Below are 22,984 nucleotides of genomic sequence, written 5' to 3' on the forward strand. Positions count from 1 at the left end.
CAGCACTCAGACGTTCACCTGCAGAGGGAAGCACTCAAACGTTCACCTGCAGAGGGAAGCACTCAGACGTTCACCTGCAGAGGGAAGCACTCAGACGTTCACCTGCAGAGGGAAGCACTCAGACGTTCACCTGAAGAGGGAAGCACTCAGACCTTCACCTGAAGAGGGCAGCACTCAGACCTTCACCTGAAGAGGGCAGCACTCAGACGTTCACCTGAAGAGGGCAGCACTCAGACGTTCTCCTGCAGAGGGAAGCACTCAAACGTTCACCTGCAGAGGGCAGCACTCAGACCTTCACCTGCAGAGGGCAGCACTCAGACCTTCACCTGCAGAGGGCAGCACTCAGACGTTCACCTGCAGAGGGCAGCACTCAGACCTTCACCTGCAGAGGGAAGCACTCAGACGTTCACCTGCAGAGGGAAGCACTCAGACGTTCACCTGCAGAGGGAAGCACTCAGACGTTCACCTGCAGAGGGCAGCACTCAGACGTTCACCTGCAGAGGGCAGCACTCAGACGTTCACCTGCAGAGGGCAGCACTCAGACGTTCACCTGCAGAGGGCAGCACTCAGACGTTCACCTGCAGAGGGAAGCACTCAGACGTTCACCTGCAGAGGGAAGCACTCAGACGTTCACCTGCAGAGGGAAGCACTCAGACGTTCACCTGCAGAGGGAAGCACTCAGACCTTCACCTGCAGAGGGCAGCACTCAGACGTTCACCTGCAGAGGGCAGCACTCAGACGTTCACCTGCAGAGGGCAGCACTCAGACGTTCACCTGCAGAGGGAAGCACTCAGACGTTCACCTGCAGAGGGAAGCACTCAGACGCTCACCTGCAGAGGGCAGCACTCAGACGTTCACCTGCAGAGGGAAGCACTCAGACGTTCACCTGCACAGGGCAGCACTCAGACGTTCACCTGCAGAGGGCAGCACTCAGACGTTCACCTGCAGAGGGCAGCACTCAGACGTTCACCTGCAGAGGGAAGCACTCAGACGTTCACCTGCAGAGGGAAGCACTCAGACGCTCACCTGCAGAGGGCAGCACTCAGACGTTCACCTGCAGAGGGAAGCACTCAGACGCTCACCTGCAGAGGGCAGCACTCAGACGTTCACCTGCAGAGGGAAGCACTCAGACGTTCACCTGCAGAGGGCAGCACTCAGACGTTCACCTGCAGAGGGCAGCACTCAAACGTTCACCTGCAGAGGGCAGCACTCAGACGTTCACCTGCAGAGGGAAGCACTCAGACGTTCACCTGCAGAGGGCAGCACTCAGACCTTCACCTGCAGAGGGAAGCACTCAGACGTTCACCTGCAGAGGGAAGCACTCAGACGTTCACCTGCAGAGGGAAGCACTCAGACGTTCACCTGCAGAGGGCAGCACTCAGACGTTCACCTGCAGAGGGCAGCACTCAGACGTTCACCTGCAGAGGGCAGCACTCAGACGTTCACCTGCAGAGGGAAGCACTCAGACGTTCACCTGCAGAGGGAAGCACTCAGACGCTCACCTGCAGAGGGCAGCACTCAGACGTTCACCTGCAGAGGGAAGCACTCAGACGTTCACCTGCACAGGGCAGCACTCAGACGTTCACCTGCAGAGGGCAGCACTCAGACGTTCACCTGCAGAGGGAAGCACTCAGACGTTCACCTGCAGAGGGAAGCACTCAGACGCTCACCTGCAGAGGGCAGCACTCAGACGTTCACCTGCAGAGGGAAGCACTCAGACGCTCACCTGCAGAGGGCAGCACTCAGACGTTCACCTGCAGAGGGAAGCACTCAGACGTTCACCTGCAGAGGGCAGCACTCAGACGTTCACCTGCAGAGGGCAGCACTCATACGTTCACCTGCAGAGGGCAGCACTCAGACGTTCACCTGCAGAGGGAAGCACTCAGACGTTCACCTGCAGAGGGCAGCACTCAGACGTTCACCTGCAGAGGGAAGCACTCAAACGTTCACCTGCAGAGGGAAGCACTCAGACGTTCACCTGCAGAGGGCAGCACTCAGACGTTCACCTGCAGAGGGCAGCACTCAGACGTTCACCTGCAGAGGGCAGCACTCAAACGTTCACCTGCAGAGGGAAGCACTCAGACGTTCACCTGCAGAGGGCAGCACTCAGACGTTCACCTGCAGAGGGAAGCACTCAGACGTTCACCTGCAGAGGGCAGCACTCAGACGTTCACCTGCAGAGGGAAGCACTCAGACGTTCACCTGCAGAGGGCAGCACTCAGACGTTCACCTGCAGAGGGAAGCACTCAGACGTTCACCTGCAGAGGGCAGCACTCAGACGTTCACCTGCAGAGGGCAGCACTCAGACGTTCACCTGCAGAGGGCAGCACTCAGACGTTCACCTGCAGAGGGAAGCACTCAAACGTTCACCTGCAGAGGGAAGCACTCAGACGTTCACCTGCAGAGGGCAGCACTCAGACGTTCACCTGCAGAGGGAAGCACTCAAACGTTCACCTGCAGAGGGAAGCACTCAGACGTTCACCTGCAGAGGGAAGCACTCAGACGTTCACCTGCAGAGGGCAGCACTCAGACGTTCACCTGAAGAGGGAAGCACTCAGACCTTCACCTGAAGAGGGCAGCACTCAGACCTTCACCTGAAGAGGGCAGCACTCAGACGTTCACCTGAAGAGGGCAGCACTCAGACGTTCTCCTGCAGAGGGAAGCACTCAAACGTTCACCTGCAGAGGGCAGCACTCAGACCTTCACCTGCAGAGGGCAGCACTCAGACGTTCACCTGCAGAGGGCAGCACTCAGACCTTCACCTGCAGAGGGAAGCACTCAGACGTTCACCTGCAGAGGGAAGCACTCAGACGTTCACCTGCAGAGGGAAGCACTCAGACGTTCACCTGCAGAGGGAAGCACTCAGACGTTCACCTGCAGAGGGCAGCACTCAGACGTTCACCTGCAGAGGGAAGCACTCAGACGTTCACCTGCAGAGGGAAGCACTCAGACGCTCACCTGCAGAGGGCAGCACTCAGACGTTCACCTGCAGAGGGAAGCACTCAGACGCTCACCTGCAGAGGGCAGCACTCAGACGTTCACCTGCAGAGGGAAGCACTCAGACGTTCACCTGCAGAGGGCAGCACTCAGACGTTCACCTGCAGAGGGCAGCACTCAAACGTTCACCTGCAGAGGGCAGCACTCAGACGTTCACCTGCAGAGGGAAGCACTCAGACGTTCACCTGAAGAGGGCAGCACTCAAACGTTCACCTGCAGAGGGAAGCACTCAGACGTTCACCTGCAGAGGGCAGCACTCAGACGTTCACCTGCAGAGGGCAGCACTCAGACGTTCACCTGCACAGGGCAGCACTCAGACGTTCACCGGAAGAGGGAAGCACTCAGACGTTCACCTGCAGAGGGAAGCACTCAGACCTTCACCTGCAGAGGGCAGCACTCAGACGTTCACCTGCAGAGGGCAGCACTCAGACGTTCTCCTGCAGAGGGCAGCACTCAGACGCTCACCTGCAGAGGGCAGCACTCAGACGTTCACCTGCAGAGGGCAGCACTCAGACGTTCACCTGCAGAGGGAAGCACTCAGACCTTCACCTGCAGAGGGCAGCACTCAGACGTTCACCTGTAGAGGGAAGCACTCAGACCTTCACCTGCAGAGGGAAGCACTCAGACGTTCACCTGCAGAGGGAAGCACTCAGACGTTCACCTGCAGAGGGCAGCACTCAGACGTTCACCTGCAGAGGGAAGCACTCAGACGTTCACCTGCAGAGGGCAGCACTCAGACGTTCACCTGCAGAGGGAAGCACTCAGACGTTCACCTGCAGAGGGAAGCACTCAGACGTTCACCTGCAGAGGGCAGCACTCAGACGTTCACCTGCAGAGGGCAGCACTCAGACGTTCACCTGCAGAGGGAAGCACTCAGACCTTCACCTGCAGAGGGCAGCACTCAGACGTTCACCTGCAGAGGGCAGCACTCAGACCTTCACCTGCAGAGGGCAGCAGTGCAGCACTCAGACCTTCACCTGTAGAGGGCAGCACTCAGACCTTCACCTGCAGAGGGAAGCACTCAGACCTTCACCTGCAGAGGGCAGCACTCAGACGTTCACCTGCAGAGGGAAGCACTCAGACGTTCACCTGCAGAGGGCAGCACTCAGACGTTCACCTGCACAGGGCAGCACTCAGACGTTCACCGGAAGAGGGAAGCACTCAGACGTTCACCTGAAGAGGGCAGCACTCAGACGTTCACCTGCAGAGGGAAGCACTCAGACCTTCACCTGCAGAGGGCAGCACTCAGACGTTCACCTGCAGAGGGCAGCACTCAGACGTTCACCTGCAGAGGGAAGCACTCAGACGTTCACCGGAAGAGGGAAGCACTCAGACGTTCACCTGCAGAGGGCAGCACTCAGACGTTCACCTGCAGAGGGCAGCACTCAGACGTTCACCTGCAGAGGGCAGCACTCAGACGTTCACCTGCAGAGGGAAGCACTCAGACCTTCACCTGCAGAGGGCAGCACTCAGACGTTCACCTGAAGAGGGCAGCACTCAGACGTTCACCTGCAGAGGGCAGCACTCAGACGTTCACCTGCAGAGGGCAGCACTCAGACGTTCACCTGCAGAGGGAAGCACTCAGACGTTCACCTGCAGAGGGAAGCACTCAGACCTTCACCTGCAGAGGGCAGCACTCAGACGTTCACCTGCAGAGGGCAGCACTCAGACGTTCACCTGCAGAGGGAAGCACTCAGACGTTCACCTGCAGAGGGAAGCACTCAGACGTTCACCTGCAGAGGGAAGCACTCAGACGTTCACCTGAAGAGGGCAGCACTCAGACGTTCACCTGCAGAGGGCAGCACTCAGACGTTCACCTGCAGAGGGAAGCACTCAGACGTTCACCTGCAGAGGGAAGCACTCAGACGTTCACCTGAAGAGGGCAGCACTCAGACGCTCACCTGCAGAGGGCAGCACTCAGACGTTCACCTGCAGAGGGCAGCACTCAGACCTTCACCTGCAGAGGGAAGCACTCAGACGTTCACCTGCAGAGGGAAGCACTCAGACGTTCACCTGCAGAGGGCAGCACTCAGACGTTCACCTGCAGAGGGAAGCACTCAGACCTTCATCTGCAGAGGGCAGCACTCAGACGTTCACCTGCAGAGGGCAGCACTCAGACGTTCACCTGCAGAGGGCAGCACTCAGACCTTCACCTGCAGAGGGCAGCACTCAGACCTTCACCTGCAGAGGGCAGCACTCAGACCTTCACCTGCAGAGGGCAGCACTCAGACCTTCACCTGCAGAGGGCAGCAGTGCAGCACTCAGACCTTCACCTGTAGAGGGCAGCACTCAGACCTTCACCTGCAGAGGGAAGCACTCAGACCTTCACCTGCAGAGGGCAGCACTCAGACGTTCACCTGCAGAGGGCAGCACTCAGACGTTCACCTGCAGAGGGCAGCACTCAGACGTTCACCTGCAGAGGGAAGCACTCAGACGCTCACCTGCAGAGGGCAGCACTCAGACGTTCACCTGCAGAGGGCAGCACTCAGACGTTCACCTGCAGAGGGAAGCACTCAGACGCTCACCGGAAGAGGGAAGCACTCAGACGTTCTTACACCATAGAATTAAAACACTTTATACCCAAATGTCAAAAAAGTTACTCGAATCAATGAACAGCACTAATAAAGCCCCATTCTTACAGATCATTAACTAAAAAAAGTTGGTTTAGGGTTTAGTTACCCTTTAAACATTTTATTAAATTATTGTAAAGTGTTACCTATACTTAATCACACATATAAAGTAAATTGGTATTACACGCATGTGTTGTGTTCCCCTGGCCGACTCCCAGTGACAAGACTGGCGTCCAGTGTGGCCCTTTATTTACTAAGGTTAATAAATGCCATAGAAGTATTTGTTCATTAGTTCATGCTAACATAGTTAACTAATGTCAACTACTGAAACCTTATTGTATAGTGTTTATATTACAGATTTGTTATGATCCCTGTCACATAAGGCATCTCCTGCTACCTCAGATATGTGAAGCTCTGATTAGTTTATCTCCTGTGAGATGCGCACTGTGAAAGCCAGAGATCAGTGTGACTCTCCCTGACGGAGATGTGCTGTGCTGTGCTCCTCTCCCACCAGCAGAGGGCACTGGATCACAGCTCTGGATGCCACTGATCTCACAGTATATGTTTATAACAGTGTGACTCTCCCTGACGGAGATGTGCTGTGCTCCTCTCCCACCAGCAGAGGGCACTGGATCACAGCTCTGGATGCCACTGAAATATTGATCTCACAGTATATGTTTATTCAGAGCGTTTATTCAATTAATTTAAATGAATGAGCTGAATGTAGATGCAAGTGCAGATATCAGAGGCTCCAGATGAGAGTGAGTTTAGTGAACGGAGCACTTAGAGGCTAAAGAATGACGTCACAGTCGATCTTCAGACATTATCAGTGCGCACGAGCTGTGGGACGGATGCTGATTGGCTGACGGGTGCCCTTCTGTGCTCTGATTGGCCAGTGGGAGATAATTAAACACCTACACAGATAACACTCAACTCCTCATGGTGAATATATAAGGGCTTGACCACTGGAGCCACACACAGTAGTATCAAGGTGGTCTTCAAGCTCAGAGAGTCAACATTTCACCGGACAGCAACACAAGGCGAGGTAAGACCATAAAGACACTTTCTGTTGGATTGAGATCTCTGTGGTTTTGGAAAGGGACGCCGTTCATTACTCTAATGGGTTTAGGCTTCACAGAGGACGCTGTAGTCAGTGTGTTTCTGTCCCAGGGCACCATGTCCATGCTGAAGGTCTCTGCGCTGCTAGTCGCGTACGCCGCAGTGGTGCTGCAGACGTCCAGCTCGAGCGCCGCCCCGGCCAGGTAAAGCTCGCTCCTCATGCTGAGTGCACAGGTGCGCTGCTCTGCATCACTGTCTGCTGTGTGTCTCCAGAGCCGCTGCAGAGTCTCTGACAGACAGACTGGCGCTCATGGACTACGAGGCGCGGAGATTACTGAGCGCTATAGTCAGAAACGTGGTGCAGATGACGGCGGAGGAGCTGGAGCCCACGGGTGACGACAGCAGGTACGAGCTCCACAGGTCTGAGCTGTTATCAGGACTCTCTGAGCAGGGAAAGAGTGTGTTTATATGAAACGGCCGACTGTTTTCACTCTGCGAGAGGCAGTAGATCCAGTTAGTCGAGTGAGGAGCCGTGGAGATGAGTGTGAAGCTCCTCCATCTCCTCCTCTCAGTGATGAACCCCGTGTGCGTGTCCGAGCATGTCCTGCTAACCCTGATGACTGCATGTTCTCCACCTGAGCACGCTCTCTCTCTAACCTGACGCATGTGTGAGCACTAACAGGCGCTGCATGTGTGTGTGATACGCCTGTCTGCATGTGTGTTTCTGTCCAGCCAGGGCAGACTCCTGTCCAAGCGCTGCTCCAATCTCAGCACCTGTGTGCTGGGGAAACTGTCCCAGGAGCTGCACAAGTTGCAAACGTTCCCGCAGACGGACGTGGGCGCCGGGACGCCCGGCAAGAAGCGCAGCCTGCTCGAGGGCAACCCGTTCCCCGGCTACGAGGAAGCCTTTAACGCCATCTAACCCCACCCCCCCGCTGCATGCGGATCCTGCTTGACTGACCGCACACACACGCCTGGTTGCATCGGGCTTTCCTTCTTTCTTTCTTTCTTTGGCAGAGAAAGGCATGTTAAGACCTAGATTGAATTTCTTCCACAAGGAGCCGTTTTTATGCATCTGACACATGCCTCTTGAGTAACTGAGTAAATGTATTATAAAGGTAACTGATGATGATGATGATAATCAAATATAAAAAAGAAAAAAGTAAAGTATGATTTCTTTCATGTGTTTAAGTTCAATAAAGGTATTTTTATATCAGGAACTCTAATTTTATTGTCAAGTTATTAGTTACATATTCAATTGTTAAACTGCCTCTACAAAAACTTCACGATTTCTGCAGGTAAGATGACATCTGTGACTGTGATCCAATCATCAGACTGATAATCCCATACACATTCAATATTATAGATGAGTAATGCATGTACTGCAATGAGAGCTGTGTGTGGGAGTCCCTGTGCTGATGCTGGGTGCTCTGTGTTGCTCAGCGTGACCGCGCAGAAGCGCGCGTGTAACACGGCCACGTGCGTGACTCACCGGCTGGCGGACTCGCTGAGCCGGACTGGGGGAATGGGCCGATCCGGGTTCATCAGGACCGACGTGGGACCCGACGCGTTCGGCCGCAGGAGGAGGACCGATGTGGGACCCGACGGGGGAATGGGCAGATCCGGGTTCATCAGGACCGATGTGGGACCCGACGCGTTCGGCCGCAGGAGGAGGAGGAGCTGGGCGCGCGAGCGGGGTACGAGCGCGCCCCCGAGACTCTGTGCTGTGCTCTGTGTGTGTGTGTGTGTGTGTTTCACGAGCGCGCGCGAGACACTGTGCTCTGTGTGTGTGTGTGTGTGTGTGTGTGTGTGTGTGTGTGTGTGTGTGTGTGTTTCACGAGCGCGCGCGAGACTCTGCTGTGTGTGTGTGTGTGTGTGTGTGTGTGTGTGTGTGTTTCACGAGCGCGCGCAAGACTCTGTGCTGTGTGTGTGTGTGTGTGTGTGTGTGTGTGTGTGTGAGAGAGAGAGAGTTTCTGACCGTGTCTTCTCTGTTCCACAGGTGATCTGGACTAGAAACACACACACACACCTGCTGAAGAGCAACTCTCTGAACAACACCGACTCTTAAACACGCACTAAGCACTTGTGTTATCCATATGTACTGACAGAGCGTCTAAAACAGAGAAATCTATAGATTTTTATATGAAATAAATCAGATTCATAAAGACATTGTGTGTTTATTCTGCATCTGTGTGGGGACAGGACAGAGAAACCCTTCATGTTTGTGTTCACTCTTAATAATGGGGAGTTTCCCTTGCTCAGAGGTTCTTTATAGTGGAAACTGGTTCTTTAGATGATTAAAATATTCTTCACACTAAAGAAAAGTTGATCTTTTCAGAACTGATCTCTCTGGGGAACCAAAATGCTTCTTCAAAACACCCTTTTGCAGCCTTCATTTATAGAAGCGTAGGCTGTGATAATGAATGGAAGGTCTGTGATTGTTGTGAGCTTGTGAGAGGGTGAGGTGTGTTTGCTTTAGTGAAGTGTTGGACCTGCAGAACCGGATCCAGCTCGTCTGCAGGCTTTACTCAGTCCACTCCACGAGGCTCATATAACCCTGAGACTACACGATGATATATATATAGATAATACGCCTCGTTGTGGTTTTAAAACGCATCAAATACATCAGATCGAGTCAGTTCCAGTTCATTCACACAAACTCCAGAGAGTTCTGTGCCGCCACTGTCCAACAGGTGGCAGAGCGGGTCTCATGTCAGAAGCCTGTTTTACTCAGAAGAATGAATTATAAGTTTATTATATAAATGGTTATGATTGTACTGTCCATCCAGCTCATCCTCGATACCGCCGTGTGCAGCGATCTGAGGAGACGTGTGTTCGACTGGGAGTTATGCTCCTGTTCTCCTCTGAACAGAGGAACCGTTCCAGAAGAAAACGTTTTTCTAAAGCATCAATAAAATATTATTTTCTCCATGTTTCCTATGTCTCTTTTCTTCAGCGATACTAAATCAGTATCACGGATCAAAACTAAATGACACTTTTCTGATGATATTCACTCTCTTTATTGCACATCGGAGATAAACATCATTAATTTCTCCTTCACACACACATCACATGACGTGATCTCTCGACCAGACTCAAGTCTCCGGCGTTATCCGCAGTTCACATGTTCAAAGCAGAGCTGCTCACACAACACCTATTTTAATGTCAAAGTTTACATCATTTTTATTTGGTCTGGCTTGTAATTCATGAGTTAAATCTGTGTTTTTCTGCTTTGTTGTTTACTCGTGTCTTTCTTTGTCTGTGTTGTATTTAATGGTCCGGCACATTGGTCAACGGCAGTTGTTTTTAATCGTGCTTTATTAATAAATTGCAGTGAAAGCAGAGGATGCTTTATTCACTTCTGGTCTTGTGCTTCATGCACATTTACTGGAAGCACATTATATAACCCCAAATTATAGGCATTATTTCAAAGAAATCATTTTCCACAAGTTGTTTTTACGGTCTCCATGCAATCCAGCGGGATGAACTCAGCTGTGGAGAACTCTTGCGGTGTCCGCATGGAAAGAGTTTTGAGCCCGTCTCAGAGATGTTCGACTCGTGATAGTGAACAGCTGTTTGTCATTTACTCGCTGAAAGCCTATCAGAGCGCGAGCGAGGACAGAGAGTCAGCCAGTAAACTCACTTCAGTCCCAGTTTCTCTTCCCAGTTTCAGGATCCAGTCCTGAACGAGTTCCAGGGAAATGGACTGTGCGTTCCTCAGCATGTCTTTTGTTTTCATAGGCTTTTTTTCTCCCTTCCACGGCTGATTTTTCCACAGAGCAGAAATCAGATACCCTGAACGTCTAATGGTAAACGTCTAGGAATAACCGAACCCAGACGGCTCCTCCCAAACTCTCCCTTCTTTGGATATTTGAAGGAAAAACAGTCTCCTGTCACATAAAACAGTTTTTTCTCCTTTCCCATGGCTCCGGCTCTCCCTCTCGTTCCTCCCCTCTTCCACATCTGGATTCCAGGCCCACATTTATTTATGCGACTCCAGTTGTTTTTCAGGGAGTTTAAAGAGCTGGTGTTGGCAGCTGCGCTGATCTGATGAAGTCTGCAATTACAGCTCTCCATAGCCGGCCACTGATTACATGTGTGACCACAGAATGTGTTGAGGAGAGCTCATGTGCAGACAGAGACAGAAATAGCCCGTTCGCGTCGGCTTGGACCGCGGCCCAGCAGAGAGACTGACTGACGGAGAGATGTGGGTCTGCTCACTCCAGGCTCCAGCGGCAGACACACACACACACACACTCGCAGCGTAAGTGTTGCTCACACACACTCGCAGCGTAAGTGTTGCTCATCCAGCTCTTTAACGGGTCACCAGCATCACCAGCGCACGGACACATGGGTAACTCATTAGTCTGAGATGTGGCAGGACGGTTGAGAAGGAGCTGTGGACCTCTGAATCCTCCTGTCCTGAGGTAATCGTGCTCTACTGACGCTTCTGCTGAAGGTCGGCCTCGTAAAGTAGGCATCTGTCGAAAGCTTAAACTCTCAAAACTCTTCCTTTTGAAATTGGACATTGCATTATCATGGAGACGGTACTGTAAATCCTTTTTTTTTTGTGCTACATGGTTAAACGTATGCTTTGACTTTATAACAACTTCTACATTATTTTGTTGAATGTATGTGTAAAATAAAATGTTAGTTTTACAGCAAACCTAAAGTTCTAACCCTGCTTTGACTTTAGCAGTAATCCGAGCGTTTCTTTAATAAGAGTCCAGCACAGTGATGAACTACAGCCAGTGTGATCAGAGAGCGGGGCAGTAACAGGTTAACTACAGGTTAGGGTGTGTTTAGCACTAATAACAGTGTTTCATGAGCATAGATGAGCGAGGGAGACTCAGGGATTCTGTTACTCCGCTCAAAGACTCTTTGTTCGGCCCAGGCTGGGTCGCAGTCAGCAGTTTCTCAAAACCCAAAGTCAATTCCTCTTTTGCGGCTTGAAAAACGTCTTCATAAGCAGTTTCGTGCAGGACAGCCTGGTCTGCGTTTGAGTGTAAGAGCTCAGCTTCGTGCAGGACAGCCTGGTCTGCGTTTGAGTGTAAGAGCTCAGCTTCGTGCAGGACAGCCTGGTCTGCGTTTGAGTGTAAGAGCTCAGTTTCGTGCAGGACAGCCTGGTCTGCGTTTGAGTGTAAGAGCTCAGCTTCGTGCAGGACAGCCTGGTCTGCGTTTGAGTGTAAGAGCTCAGCTTCGTGCAGGACAGCCTGGTCTGCGTTTGAGTGTAAGAGCTCAGCTTTGTGCAGGACAGCCTGGTCTGCGTTTGAGTGTAAGAGCTCAGCTTCGTGCAGGACAGCCTGGTCTGCGTTTGAGTGTAAGAGCTCAGCTTCGTGCAGGACAGCCTGGTCTGCGTTTGAGTGTAAGAGCTCAGTTTCGTGCAGGACAGCCTGGTCTGCGTTTGAGTGTAAGAGCTCAGTTTCGTGCAGGACAGCCTGGTCTGCGTTTGAGTGTAAGAGCTCAGCTTCGTGCAGGACAGCCTGGTCTGCGTTTGAGTGTAAGAGCTCAGCTTCGTGCAGGACAGCCTGGTCTGCGTTTGAGTGTAAGAGCTCAGTTTCGTGCAGGACAGCCTGGTCTGCGTTTGAGTGTAAGAGCTCAGTTTCGTGCAGGACAGCCTGGTCTGCGTTTGAGTGTAAGAGCTCAGCTTCGTGCAGGACAGCCTGGTCTGCGTTTGAGTGTAAGAGCTCAGCTTCGTGCAGGACAGCCTGGTCTGCGTTTGAGTGTAAGAGCTCAGCTTCGTGCAGGACAGCCTGGTCTGCGTTTGAGTGTAAGAGCTCAGCTTCGTGCAGGACAGCCTGGTCTGCGTTTGAGTGTAAGAGCTCAGCTTCGTGCAGGACAGCCTGGTCTGCGTTTGAGTGTAAGAGCTCAGCTTCGTGCAGGACAGCCTGGTCTGCGTTTGAGTGTAAGAGCTCAGTTTCGTGCAGGACAGCCTGGTCTGCGTTTGAGTGTAAGAGCTCAGCTTCGTGCAGGACAGCCTGGTCTGCGTTTGAGTGTAAGAGCTCAGCTTCGTGCAGGACAGCCTGGTCTGCGTTTGAGTGTAAGAGCTCAGCTTCGTGCAGGACAGCCTGGTCTGCGTTTGAGTGTAAGAGCTCAGCTTCGTGCAGGACAGCCTGGTCTGCGTTTGAGTGTAAGAGCTCAGTTTCGTGCAGGATAGCCTGTTCTGCGTTTGAGTGTAAGAGCTCAGCTTCGTGCAGGACAGCCTGGTCTGCGTTTGAGTGTAAGAGCTCAGCTTCGTGCAGGACAGCCTGGTCTGCGTTTGAGTGTAAGAGCTCAGTTTCGTGCAGGACAGCCTGGTCTGCGTTTGAGTGTAAGAGCTCAGCTTCGTGCAGGACAGCCTGGTCTGCGTTTGAGTGTAAGAGCTCAGTTTCGTGCAGGACAGCCTGGTCTGCGTTTGAGTGTAAGAGCTCAGTTTCGTGCAGGACAGCCTGGTCTGCGTTTGAGTGTAAGAGCTCAGTTTCGTGCAGGATAGCCTGGTCTGCGTTTGAGTGTAAGAGCTCAGCTTCGTGCAGGACAGCCTGGTCTGCGTTTGAGTGTAAGAGCTCAGCTTCGTGCAGGACAGCCTGGTCTGCGTTTGAGTGTAAGAGCTCAGCTTCGTGCAGGACAGCCTGGTCTGCGTTTGAGTGTAAGAGCTCAGCTTCGTGCAGGACAGCCTGGTCTGCGTTTGAGTGTAAGAGCTCAGCTTCGTGCAGGACAGCCTGGTCTGCGTTTGAGTGTAAGAGCTCAGCTTCGTGCAGGACAGCCTGGTCTGCGTTTGAGTGTAAGAGCTCAGCTTTGTGCAGGACAGCCTGGTCTGCGTTTGAGTGTAAGAGCTCAGTTTCGTGCAGGATAGCCTGGTCTGCGTTTGAGTGTAAGAGCTCAGCTTCGTGCGGGACAGCCTGGTCTGCGTTTGAGTGTAAGAGCTCAGCTTTGTGCGGGACAGCCTGGTCTGCGTTTGAGTGTAAGAGCTCAGCTTTGTGCAGGACAGCCTGGTCTGCGTTTGAGTGTAAGAGCTCAGCTTCGTGCAGGACAGCCTGGTCTGCGTTTGAGTGTAAGAGCTCAGCTTTGTGCAGGACAGCCTGGTCTGCGTTTGAGTGTAAGAGCTCAGCTTTGTGCAGGACAGCCTGGTCTGCGTTTGAGTGTAAGAGCTCAGCTTCGTGCAGGACAGCCTGGTCTGCGTTTGAGTGTAAGAGCTCAGCTTCGTGCAGGACAGCCTGGTCTGCGTTTGAGTGTAAGAGCTCAGCTTCGTGCAGGACAGCCTGGTCTGCGTTTGAGTGTAAGAGCTCAGCTTCGTGCAGGACAGCCTGGTCTGCGTTTGAGTGTAAGAGCTCAGCTTCGTGCAGGACAGCCTGGTCTGCGTTTGAGTGTAAGAGCTCAGCTTCGTGCAGGACAGCCTGGTCTGCGTTTGAGTGTAAGAGCTCAGCTTCGTGCAGGACAGCCTGGTCTGCGTTTGAGTGTAAGAGCTCAGCTTCGTGCAGGACAGCCTGGTCTGCGTTTGAGTGTAAGAGCTCAGCTTCGTGCAGGACAGCCTGGTCTGCGTTTGAGTGTAAGAGCTCAGCTTCGTGCAGGACAGCCTGGTCTGCGTTTGAGTGTAAGAGCTCAGCTTCGTGCAGGACAGCCTGGTCTGCGTTTGAGTGTAAGAGCTCAGCTTCGTGCAGGACAGCCTGGTCTGCGTTTGAGTGTAAGAGCTCAGTTTCGTGCAGGACAGCCTGGTCTGCGTTTGAGTGTAAGAGCTCAGCTTCGTGCAGGACAGCCTGGTCTGCGTTTGAGTGTAAGAGCTCAGCTTTGTGCAGGACAGCCTGGTCTGCGTTTGAGTGTAAGAGCTCAGTTTCGTGCAGGATAGCCTGGTCTGCGTTTGAGTGTAAGAGCTCAGTTTCGTGCCTGGTCTGCGTTTGAGTGTAAGAGCTCAGTTTCGTGCAGGACAGCCTGGTCTGCGTTTGAGTGTAAGAGCTCAGCTTCGTGCAGGACAGCCTGGTCTGCGTTTGAGTGTAAGAGCTCAGCTTCGTGCAGGACAGCCTGGTCTGCGTTTGAGTGTAAGAGCTCAGCTTCGTGCAGGACAGCCTGGTCTGCGTTTGAGTGTAAGAGCTCAGCTTCGTGCAGGACAGCCTGGTCTGCGTTTGAGTGTAAGAGCTCAGCTTCGTGCAGGACAGCCTGGTCTGCGTTTGAGTGTAAGAGCTCAGTTTCGTGCAGGACAGCCTGGTCTGCGTTTGAGTGTAAGAGCTCAGCTTCGTGCAGGACAGCCTGGTCTGCGTTTGAGTGTAAGAGCTCAGCTTCGTGCAGGACAGCCTGGTCTGCGTTTGAGTGTAAGAGCTCAGCTTCGTGCAGGACAGCCTGGTCTGCGTTTGAGTGTAAGAGCTCAGTTTCGTGCAGGACAGCCTGGTCTGCGTTTGAGTGTAAGAGCTCAGTTTCGTGCAGGACAGCCTGGTCTGCGTTTGAGTGTAAGAGCTCAGCTTCGTGCAGGACAGCCTGGTCTGCGTTTGAGTGTAAGAGCTCAGCTTCGTGCAGGACAGCCTGGTCTGCGTTTGAGTGTAAGAGCTCAGCTTCGTGCAGGACAGCCTGGTCTGCGTTTGAGTGTAAGAGCTCAGCTTCGTGCAGGACAGCCTGGTCTGCGTTTGAGTGTAAGAGCTCAGCTTCGTGCAGGACAGCCTGGTCTGCGTTTGAGTGTAAGAGCTCAGTTTCGTGCAGGATAGCCTGGTCTGCGTTTGAGTGTAAGAGCTCAGTTTCGTGCAGGATAGCCTGGTCTGCGTTTGAGTGTAAGAGCTCAGCTTCGTGCAGGACAGCCTGGTCTGCGTTTGAGTGTAAGAGCTCAGCTTCGTGCAGGACAGCCTGGTCTGCGTTTGAGTGTAAGAGCTCAGCTTCGTGCAGGACAGCCTGGTCTGCGTTTGAGTGTAAGAGCTCAGCTTCGTGCAGGACAGCCTGGTCTGCGTTTGAGTGTAAGAGCTCAGCTTCGTGCAGGACAGCCTGGTCTGCGTTTGAGTGTAAGAGCTCAGCTTCGTGCAGGACAGCCTGGTCTGCGTTTGCGCTGTTGGAGCTGAAGCAGAAACTGGTTCAGGAGGTCAGAGAGTGTCTAAATCAGCAGCGAGACTTCAGTCAGGTCGTGTGTGTTGAGAGAGTTAAAGTTAATACAGGTAAGCTGTTACAGCCTGGTCTCATTGTTAATGTGTGGGTATTAAAAGGTTATTTCACCCAAAAATGTAAAATTCTGACATTAATTACTCTCCCTCAAGTCGTTCCAGACCAGTAAGACTTTCCTTTATCTTTGGAACACAAATGAATCTGAGAGTTTTCTGTCCCTCCATAGCCAGTCTACACAACTACCACTTTCAAGCCCCAGAAAGGTAGTAAAGACATCATTAAAGTAATCATAATGTGACTCCGGTGGTTTAAAGGGAAAATCATAATTGTCATAATTGTCAAGTCAAGCCATCTTCATTTATACAGCACATTTAACAATGTAGATAGTTTCAAAGCAGCTTTACTGTGATAGTATGAAATTACAGTATTGTTTAGGCTTTACAGCAGCTCTAGAATAAAGTTATTGTCCAGCTAAAGTTAGTTTAGATTGATTCACTTCCGTTGCAAAGATCATTATTTATTAACTTAGGGGCCGCTAACACACACCGTTCTAACAGAAACCCTTAATGCGCTCCGGCCGCTCACTCGCAGAACACAGTGTTTGGTGCTCGAGAACACACTCCCGGAAACAGGTTCCAAGGTGCAGGCGTTGAATGATTTTAGAGAAGGGTTACAGAATTCAGTTCGGATCTCGTCCTCCCTACGGTGGTGGACCTCGAGCAGGCTCTGGTTATGGAGCAAGAAGTGCAACTATAGAAAGGGTTCCTCGTCCCGGCAGGGGAGGCTTACACTCAAACAGATCGTGTCACAGATTCAGTCCGAGGACTGGTTTGTCACGGTAGTTTTGAAGGACGCGTACTTCCATGTATCCATCCGTCCTCATCACAGGAAGTTCCTGAGTTTCGCTTTCAGGGGCGAAGTGTACCAATATCGGGCTCTTCCCTTCGGCCTAGGTTTATCACCCCGCACTTTCACGAAATGCGTGGATGCAGCTCTGGCTCCACTGAGACTCCAGGGCATTCGAATTACATCGACGACTGGTTGACTTCAGCTCAGTCCGAGCAGATGGCGGTCCGGCATCGAGATGTCGTTCTGTCTCACATGAGAAAGTTGGGGCTGAGGCTCAGCGCGAGTGTGCAGAGTGTGCTCCTTCCAGCTCAGAGGACCACTGTTCTAGGCGAGGTTTGGGAGTCGACGACGATGCAGGCGCAACTTTCCCCTGCTCGTATAGCACCGATCCTCTCGCACAGTTACAGAGACTGTTGGGTCTCATGGCCGCTGCCTCCAACATAATGATGTTTGTCCTCCTGTACATGGGACCCCAGCAGCGGTGGCTCAGACCCAGGGGTTTCTCCGAGGGGAAATCAGTTTTGCATGATCATAGAGTTCCCACAGCTTGAGTCCCCTTGCTGCGTCGCCCTGCTATACTCCCTGCATGCCTGAGCGCGCCTGGCTTCAGCCTATCAGAAGCTAGTGACTGTTTGCTCCAGGTGTGCTTTATAGTTTCCTGGTAGATGGCGTCACAAATGACGTTCCGTCACGCCATTGGACTGATTTCATACGTGCTTTATGGCGCAATCACGCAGAGGCGTTCCCACAGCGTCTCGAGTGTGCTCGGTGTACCACGGCATTGGACTATTTTCTTTTAAATTATCTTCTTTAAACGCAAAGGTCATTCACCCTCAAGGTGTTCCAAACCTGCATGCATTTCTTTGTTCTGCTGAACACAAAGGAATATATTTGGAAGAATGTTTGTGACCAAGCAGATCTCATCCCCTATTGACCACCTTAGTATTTTCTTTACCTACTGTAGCAGGGTGAAGTGTACCCTTGTTGTTCATTGGCCAGTGTCATGCGAAAACGTTGAACCTATCAGTAGTCTGATGTCGTAGTATAAAATGGGGGGACTTTTGTCGCTTGGGATGCGTTGTCATCCGTACCGCCCCTTTACAGAAGTCCATAATTTATGAATGGGATAGATTTGGAGAGCCGTCTCGGCTCTGTGCTGCTGTGCACAGGCTGTCCCGGGTTTAGAGGTGGGTACGTCTGTTTTAATGAGGATTGTCGTCAATGGAATGTGTATTTACTATTCTGAGTCTGTGTAGTTCATTGATGAGCAACCGGCGGCATGTTGAGGTCAGCGATCACGCATAGTGCTGCGCTGAGAACATTTCCTGGTAGGTACGAGAGCCATTCGAGTGTTTTTTTATTTGTTTTTTTATTAGTAATTCTTCTGTTTCATGTTTGGCAGGTTGAGTACACAATCAAGGGTTTCATCACCGTATTATGGGACGGGATGCACGTCTATCGATCTAACGCACTGCTGCCTTGCCTGAGCTTATTCCGGTCGACTTTTGAGTAGACTTTTGTGTGTTTACAACTTTGGGCCCAGAGAATTGCTCGCCGAGGAGTGAGAGAGAAAGAGAGAAGCGTGGCTGTTCTCGGGCCGGCTCGCTCGTCAGGTGTGCGGGTTGATTGTGGCTCTGTCTGTTTGTTTTATTTTCTTTGGTTTAATGTTTTTTTTTTTTGGTTTGTGTCGTGAATTGTAATCGTTGTTATTTCTCTTTTTGCTTTATTTCGTGCTTGTTTTCGTGTGCACAGGATGTGATGCCATTTATTTTGTAGGTTTAAAATTTAATTTGAGTTACAAAGTATGATTAATTTGAATATTGGTTTTATGTATTTTTCCTTTGTTTTGTGACTGATCTTCATTTGGGCTGGTTAGTACCAGCCAATCATAGTGTTTGTTTTGTCCTTTCTCCTCAGTAATTGGAGGGGTGGGGAAGGAGTATAGGGGAGGGGTTTAGCTGCTGGTTAATGGTGTCCACATTGAGTGCAGTGCTTCTTTGGCTTGACCTCACCAGAGTGGGTGTGTGTGGGTATTGAGTGTGGTGTGTGAATTGAGGGCCACAAGCTTTCTTTTGTGTCTGTTGTTTTGTATTTATCATTTTTGTATTTTGTAGTTTTGTAAAGTGTTGTTTCTTTGATTTTTCTTTTGTTGGTTTTCGACATGTGAATATTGTGCCCTTGAAATGTTAATGTATTGATTGGTTTAAATTTTTTTGCCTCCTTTTTGTACTCCCTGGTAGAGGTGGGCGGATCGATCCTAAAATATCGATACTTCGATACTGACGTGGTATCGAAAAGGATCGATCCTCACATAAAAATATCGATCCAAATGTGTGTTTTTTTTACCAGTAATTTTTATTAATTTAGCACGCAATTCAGTGCGTAAAATAAGCTTCTAAGTGGAAAAATAAGCGAATGTTAGCGGATAATTGTGTAGGATATAACTTTTTCTCCTAGTCATCTGGATACAAGATGAAACCAATCAATCACAGAGAGCGTTCGATGCTGGTGCTTCACTGAGCTCACAGCCTTGCTTAGATGACAGAGAAACAATCGGGAGTTATTTTGCAATAAACAAAGCAAAAGTGTATATAACGGTTCAAAATGTTGAGGACAGTAAGATTTTTTTTTAATGAAATTAATATTTTTATTCAACAAGGATTGATGCATTAAATTGATCAAAAGTGACAGTCAAGGGTTTTGTTCTCGTTTCCTGTTTTCACTGTTAAAAAAATCTACTTCATATAAATGCTGTTCTTTCAACTTGGTTCATCAAATAATTCTGCATCATGGTTTCCACAAAAAAATATGAAACTGTTTTCAACATTGATAATAAGAAATGTTTTCTGAGCTGTAAATCAGCATATTAAAATTAATTATCATCATAACTGGAGTAATGATGCCGAAAATTACGCTTTGATCAATTGAATAAATTACAGTTTAGTATGACATAGAAAACAGATAGCCTATGTTAAATTGTAATATTACAGTTTTTACTGTATTTTTGATCAAATAAATGCAGAATAGAATTAAAAATCTTACAGACCCCAAACTTTTGAACAGTAGACTAGTGTACAATAGTACTTTTACTATAATTAGGGTAGTTTTGTAAAAGTCACTGACTAATAATTACAGGCGAGTTGAGAGCACAAATCACAACATATTTAGTAGTCATGAAAACGTTTTCAGATTTAGCATATTAATGATGCATTCACCTCATAAATCATGACACACTGTTCTAGCACAGGAAAGTGCATACAAGTTCAAGAGCATGCTTTTAAAATTAAAAAGTATTGGTATCGGTATCGATATCGGCGATACTGGCCCTGTATTTACTTGGTATCGGATCGATATCAAAATTTGGAGTATCGCCCACCTCTACTCCCTGGCCTAGTTCTCTCTGCTCACCCATTTCTGGTACCGAACCTGTGCGCCCCCTGTTTTGGGGCTGATAGTTCCCGGTATATACCGGGTGGCGTAGTCGAACGTTAGTTTAGTTGTTGGTGCTTTCTTATCATTCCCTCCGGTACCTGACGCCCCCGCTACACTACTTTGGTAGTCAATGGGGGGGTAAGATTTTTTAAATACTTTGTAAATAAAGTGTTTGTTTTTTTTGTGCGTGTGCAAACAGCACTCATGTCTCTTCATAAAACTGAGGTTAAACCACTGGAGTCACATGGATTACTTTAATGATGTATTTAGGGCTGCAACTAACGATTATTTTAATAATTGATTAATCTGTCAATTGCCTGATGGAAAATAAAAAAAATAATATGTTATTCCACATCCTGCCCAATGCTTCCAAGTATTTTTTGTAGTATAAAGTAATATATTTTTTGTAATAAAAAGCCTATGAAAACACAAATATAGCAAAGTATCTGTACATTATAAGCAAAAAACAACAACAACATTATTCTAAACCTAAAAACAACTGATTGCTTTCTATTTTAAAGCAGAAATTAAAGTGAATAAATAAAACATTTCTAACAACAAATATTTTTGCTAAATGTGTATTTTAGTCAGAGTTATTGCGCTCCTGCGCATGCGCGCACCGGCGCTCGTTCACCGAACACTGAAGTCTACAAGACTCGCTTGTGGTGAGAATGTGCAAAAATGAAAATACTCGCGGGACTTTCTAACCCTTTTACAGATAAGGATATAACCATAAAATGTATTCTATGCACTGAGGTAAAACACGCGTCAGAGGAAGTATACAGCACACGCACGCTTATGGTTTAGTTTGAAGCGATTATAAATATAACACATGTTCATGTTTCAGACTGCTTGGATCATGAACCTTTCCCTCAGCATCTCACCCTGTGTCCTCCGCTATTCTACATTCGCATTTAGTCCAAATAGTGTTATTCTCGACTGTTTCCGAGCACAGTGCGCAGACGCGACTAATCGATTATCAAACTCGTTGATGATATTTTTTGTTGATTATTGATTTATTATTTATTGATAATAATCGATTTGATCTATTAGTTGTTGCAGCCCTAAATGTCTAACCCTTTCTTGGCCTTGATAGTGGTAGTTGTAGCTGTCATCGGAGGGACAGAAAACTCTCAGATTTCTTCAGAAAGATCTTCATCTGTGGTCTGAGGTCTTACTTAATTAATGACAGACTTTACATTTCTGGATGAACTAACCCTTTACAAAATAACATTTAGACATACAAAAGTTAATTTGGTATGTATGGATTGATGCTGAAACGTACAATATGTTGGTGTTTTGGCAACATTTAATTGTAAACATTATACATTTTTTACTGCTTAAAAACAAACTATTTACAAAACTTTTATATCATAAAGATATTTTTATAATTGCCCTTTAAAGGAACACTTCGACTTTTTGGGACTTTATCTTATTCACCGTATCCCCCAGAGTTAGATGAGTCCACACATACCTTTTTCATCTCTGTGCGTGCTGTAACTCTGTCTGACGCACCCACCGCTAGCCTAGCTTAGCACAAAGACTGGAGGTAAACGTCTCCAGCTAGCATACTAATCCCAATAAGTGACAAAATAACGCCAACATTTTCCTATTTACATGTTGTGATGTGTATAGTCACAGCGTGAACAAATAACAAGGTCACATGAGACACAGCCATCTTCTAACCGTATACTGGGAACTATATTCTCAGAAGGCGAAGCACTGCTAGTCGGCTTGTTCCTTTAAGCATTTTATAGATAATACATGACTAAAGTTTAGACTTTGGATCTGTTCCTCACAATCATATGGATTCTAAAGATTTGGATTACAGCACACAGATAAAAGTGATGACTTTTGTGAATGTTGTGTTTTTGGTGGTTGTATTGTCAGTCACAGCACATGATCATACTTTAACATTACGAAATGTTTCAAAATGAGTTTGCAGCAAAAGTCACAACAGAGCGAAATGTTATCGTTTCATATGATTGTGGTGGGACGTACAGAGTTTAATTAATTTAACGCGTGTGGGTAATGTAATGTCCCATTATTCCGCGAGGGAGTGTATAAAAGGGATTTGAATGCACTGTGTGGGTGTGGTCACTGTGTGGGTGTGGTCACCGTGTGGGTGTGGTCACCGTGTGGGTGTGGTCACGCCTGTGCGTCATTGCCGGGGACCGCGCCCTTTCTGGTTTGTTTCACCCCTTCCGCTTGAGCATTATGGCGTATGGTTCGTTGCCGGGGGATGTTGGCGGCAGCTATTCATATGCCTCTCCTGCATCCCTGTGCTTTGTGACATGGTGGTATCCTTCTGTGTGTGCGTGACAAGGATGTGCGACTGGTTATGAAATGAAGGAGGACTGTTCGGCGGGGAAATGCTGTTTGACGCTGCTGTTTTGTATCCGGATTCTCTCCTGTGACAAACTTTCTCATCAACACGTGCGCGCTCGGCCTGTGTGCTTTGTGTGACGCCTGCTCTCCAGCATTTGTCCTTGTGATCGCTGGTTTTTCTTTCTTTTCTTTAACTAGTCTTTCAATTTATTTGTAATTTGCTTTATTTGTTTTTGGTATATTTATTTTACTTTTTTTTTTTTCAGTGCATTCCTTTATGGATGTTGTTTTGCTTAACTGTATTTTTTTATTTGTCTTTTTGTAATTAAGTGGCCTTGTTGTATGTTGAGACCAGTGTGGTAGTTTTGCTTTCGTTACAGGAGCCGAGGCTTCAGGGCAGGCCGCTAGTAGGCCCTCACGTGCGGTGGTGGAGGTTTAGTCACAGAGTGCTGTGCGTTCATGCTTGACCTTATTGGAGTGCGTGTGTTGATACCTGTGCACAGGGTGGTAAGAGTGATTATAGGAGCATTGTGCTCACTAAAATAGTGTACCTGCCATTGTTAAGCCTCGGCCTCCTTTTTGGGTTCGTTAGAGCCGTGAATGTTGAGTGATGCATGTTGAACCAGTCTTTTAATGCTGTCTTTTAAGATTGTTGTTGACTATTTAAATAAAACTTTTGTATTTTGTGGTATCCA

At 49.2% G+C, this 22,984-nt stretch overlaps 2 protein-coding genes across 7 annotated transcripts in view; both read left to right on the top strand.

Moving 5' to 3' along the window:
- The first annotated feature begins 6,540 nt into the window (after positions 1-6,540).
- Positions 6,541-8,789, top strand: LOC311282560 (calcitonin gene-related peptide 1). 3 transcript variants are annotated; one of them, XM_084396376.1, is made up of 4 exons: positions 6,541-6,612; positions 6,697-6,829; positions 6,900-7,031; positions 7,359-7,844. In XM_084396376.1, exons 2-4 carry the CDS (start codon positions 6,744-6,746, stop codon positions 7,546-7,548), a joined length of 408 nt encoding a protein of 135 aa, XP_084252502.1. In that variant the 5' UTR covers positions 6,541-6,612; positions 6,697-6,743; the 3' UTR covers positions 7,549-7,844. The 3 variants fall into 3 exon arrangements, with proteins under 3 accessions (XP_084252502.1, XP_084252500.1, XP_084252501.1); XM_084396374.1 differs by lacking the exon at positions 7,359-7,844 and adding exons at positions 8,070-8,323; positions 8,626-8,789 and having other exon boundaries at positions 6,597-6,829; XM_084396375.1 differs by having other exon boundaries at positions 6,597-6,829.
- A 1,829-nt stretch (positions 8,790-10,618) lies between these two features.
- insc (INSC spindle orientation adaptor protein) overlaps positions 10,619-22,984 on the top strand; it is a 134,615-nt gene continuing 122,249 nt past the window's right edge. The window contains exon 1 of one of the 4 annotated variants that reach the window (XM_084397389.1): positions 10,619-10,890. The gene's annotated coding sequence lies outside the window, so the exon portion shown is untranslated. Of the gene's footprint in view, positions 11,054-22,984 lie in introns of all 4 variants that reach the window. The other 3 variants (XM_084397391.1, XM_084397390.1, XM_084397388.1) reach the window with 3 other exon arrangements.

This window comes from Rutilus rutilus, assembly GCF_951802725.1.
Source record: "Rutilus rutilus genome assembly, chromosome: 23".
Lineage (NCBI taxonomy): Eukaryota > Metazoa > Chordata > Actinopteri > Cypriniformes > Leuciscidae > Rutilus > Rutilus rutilus.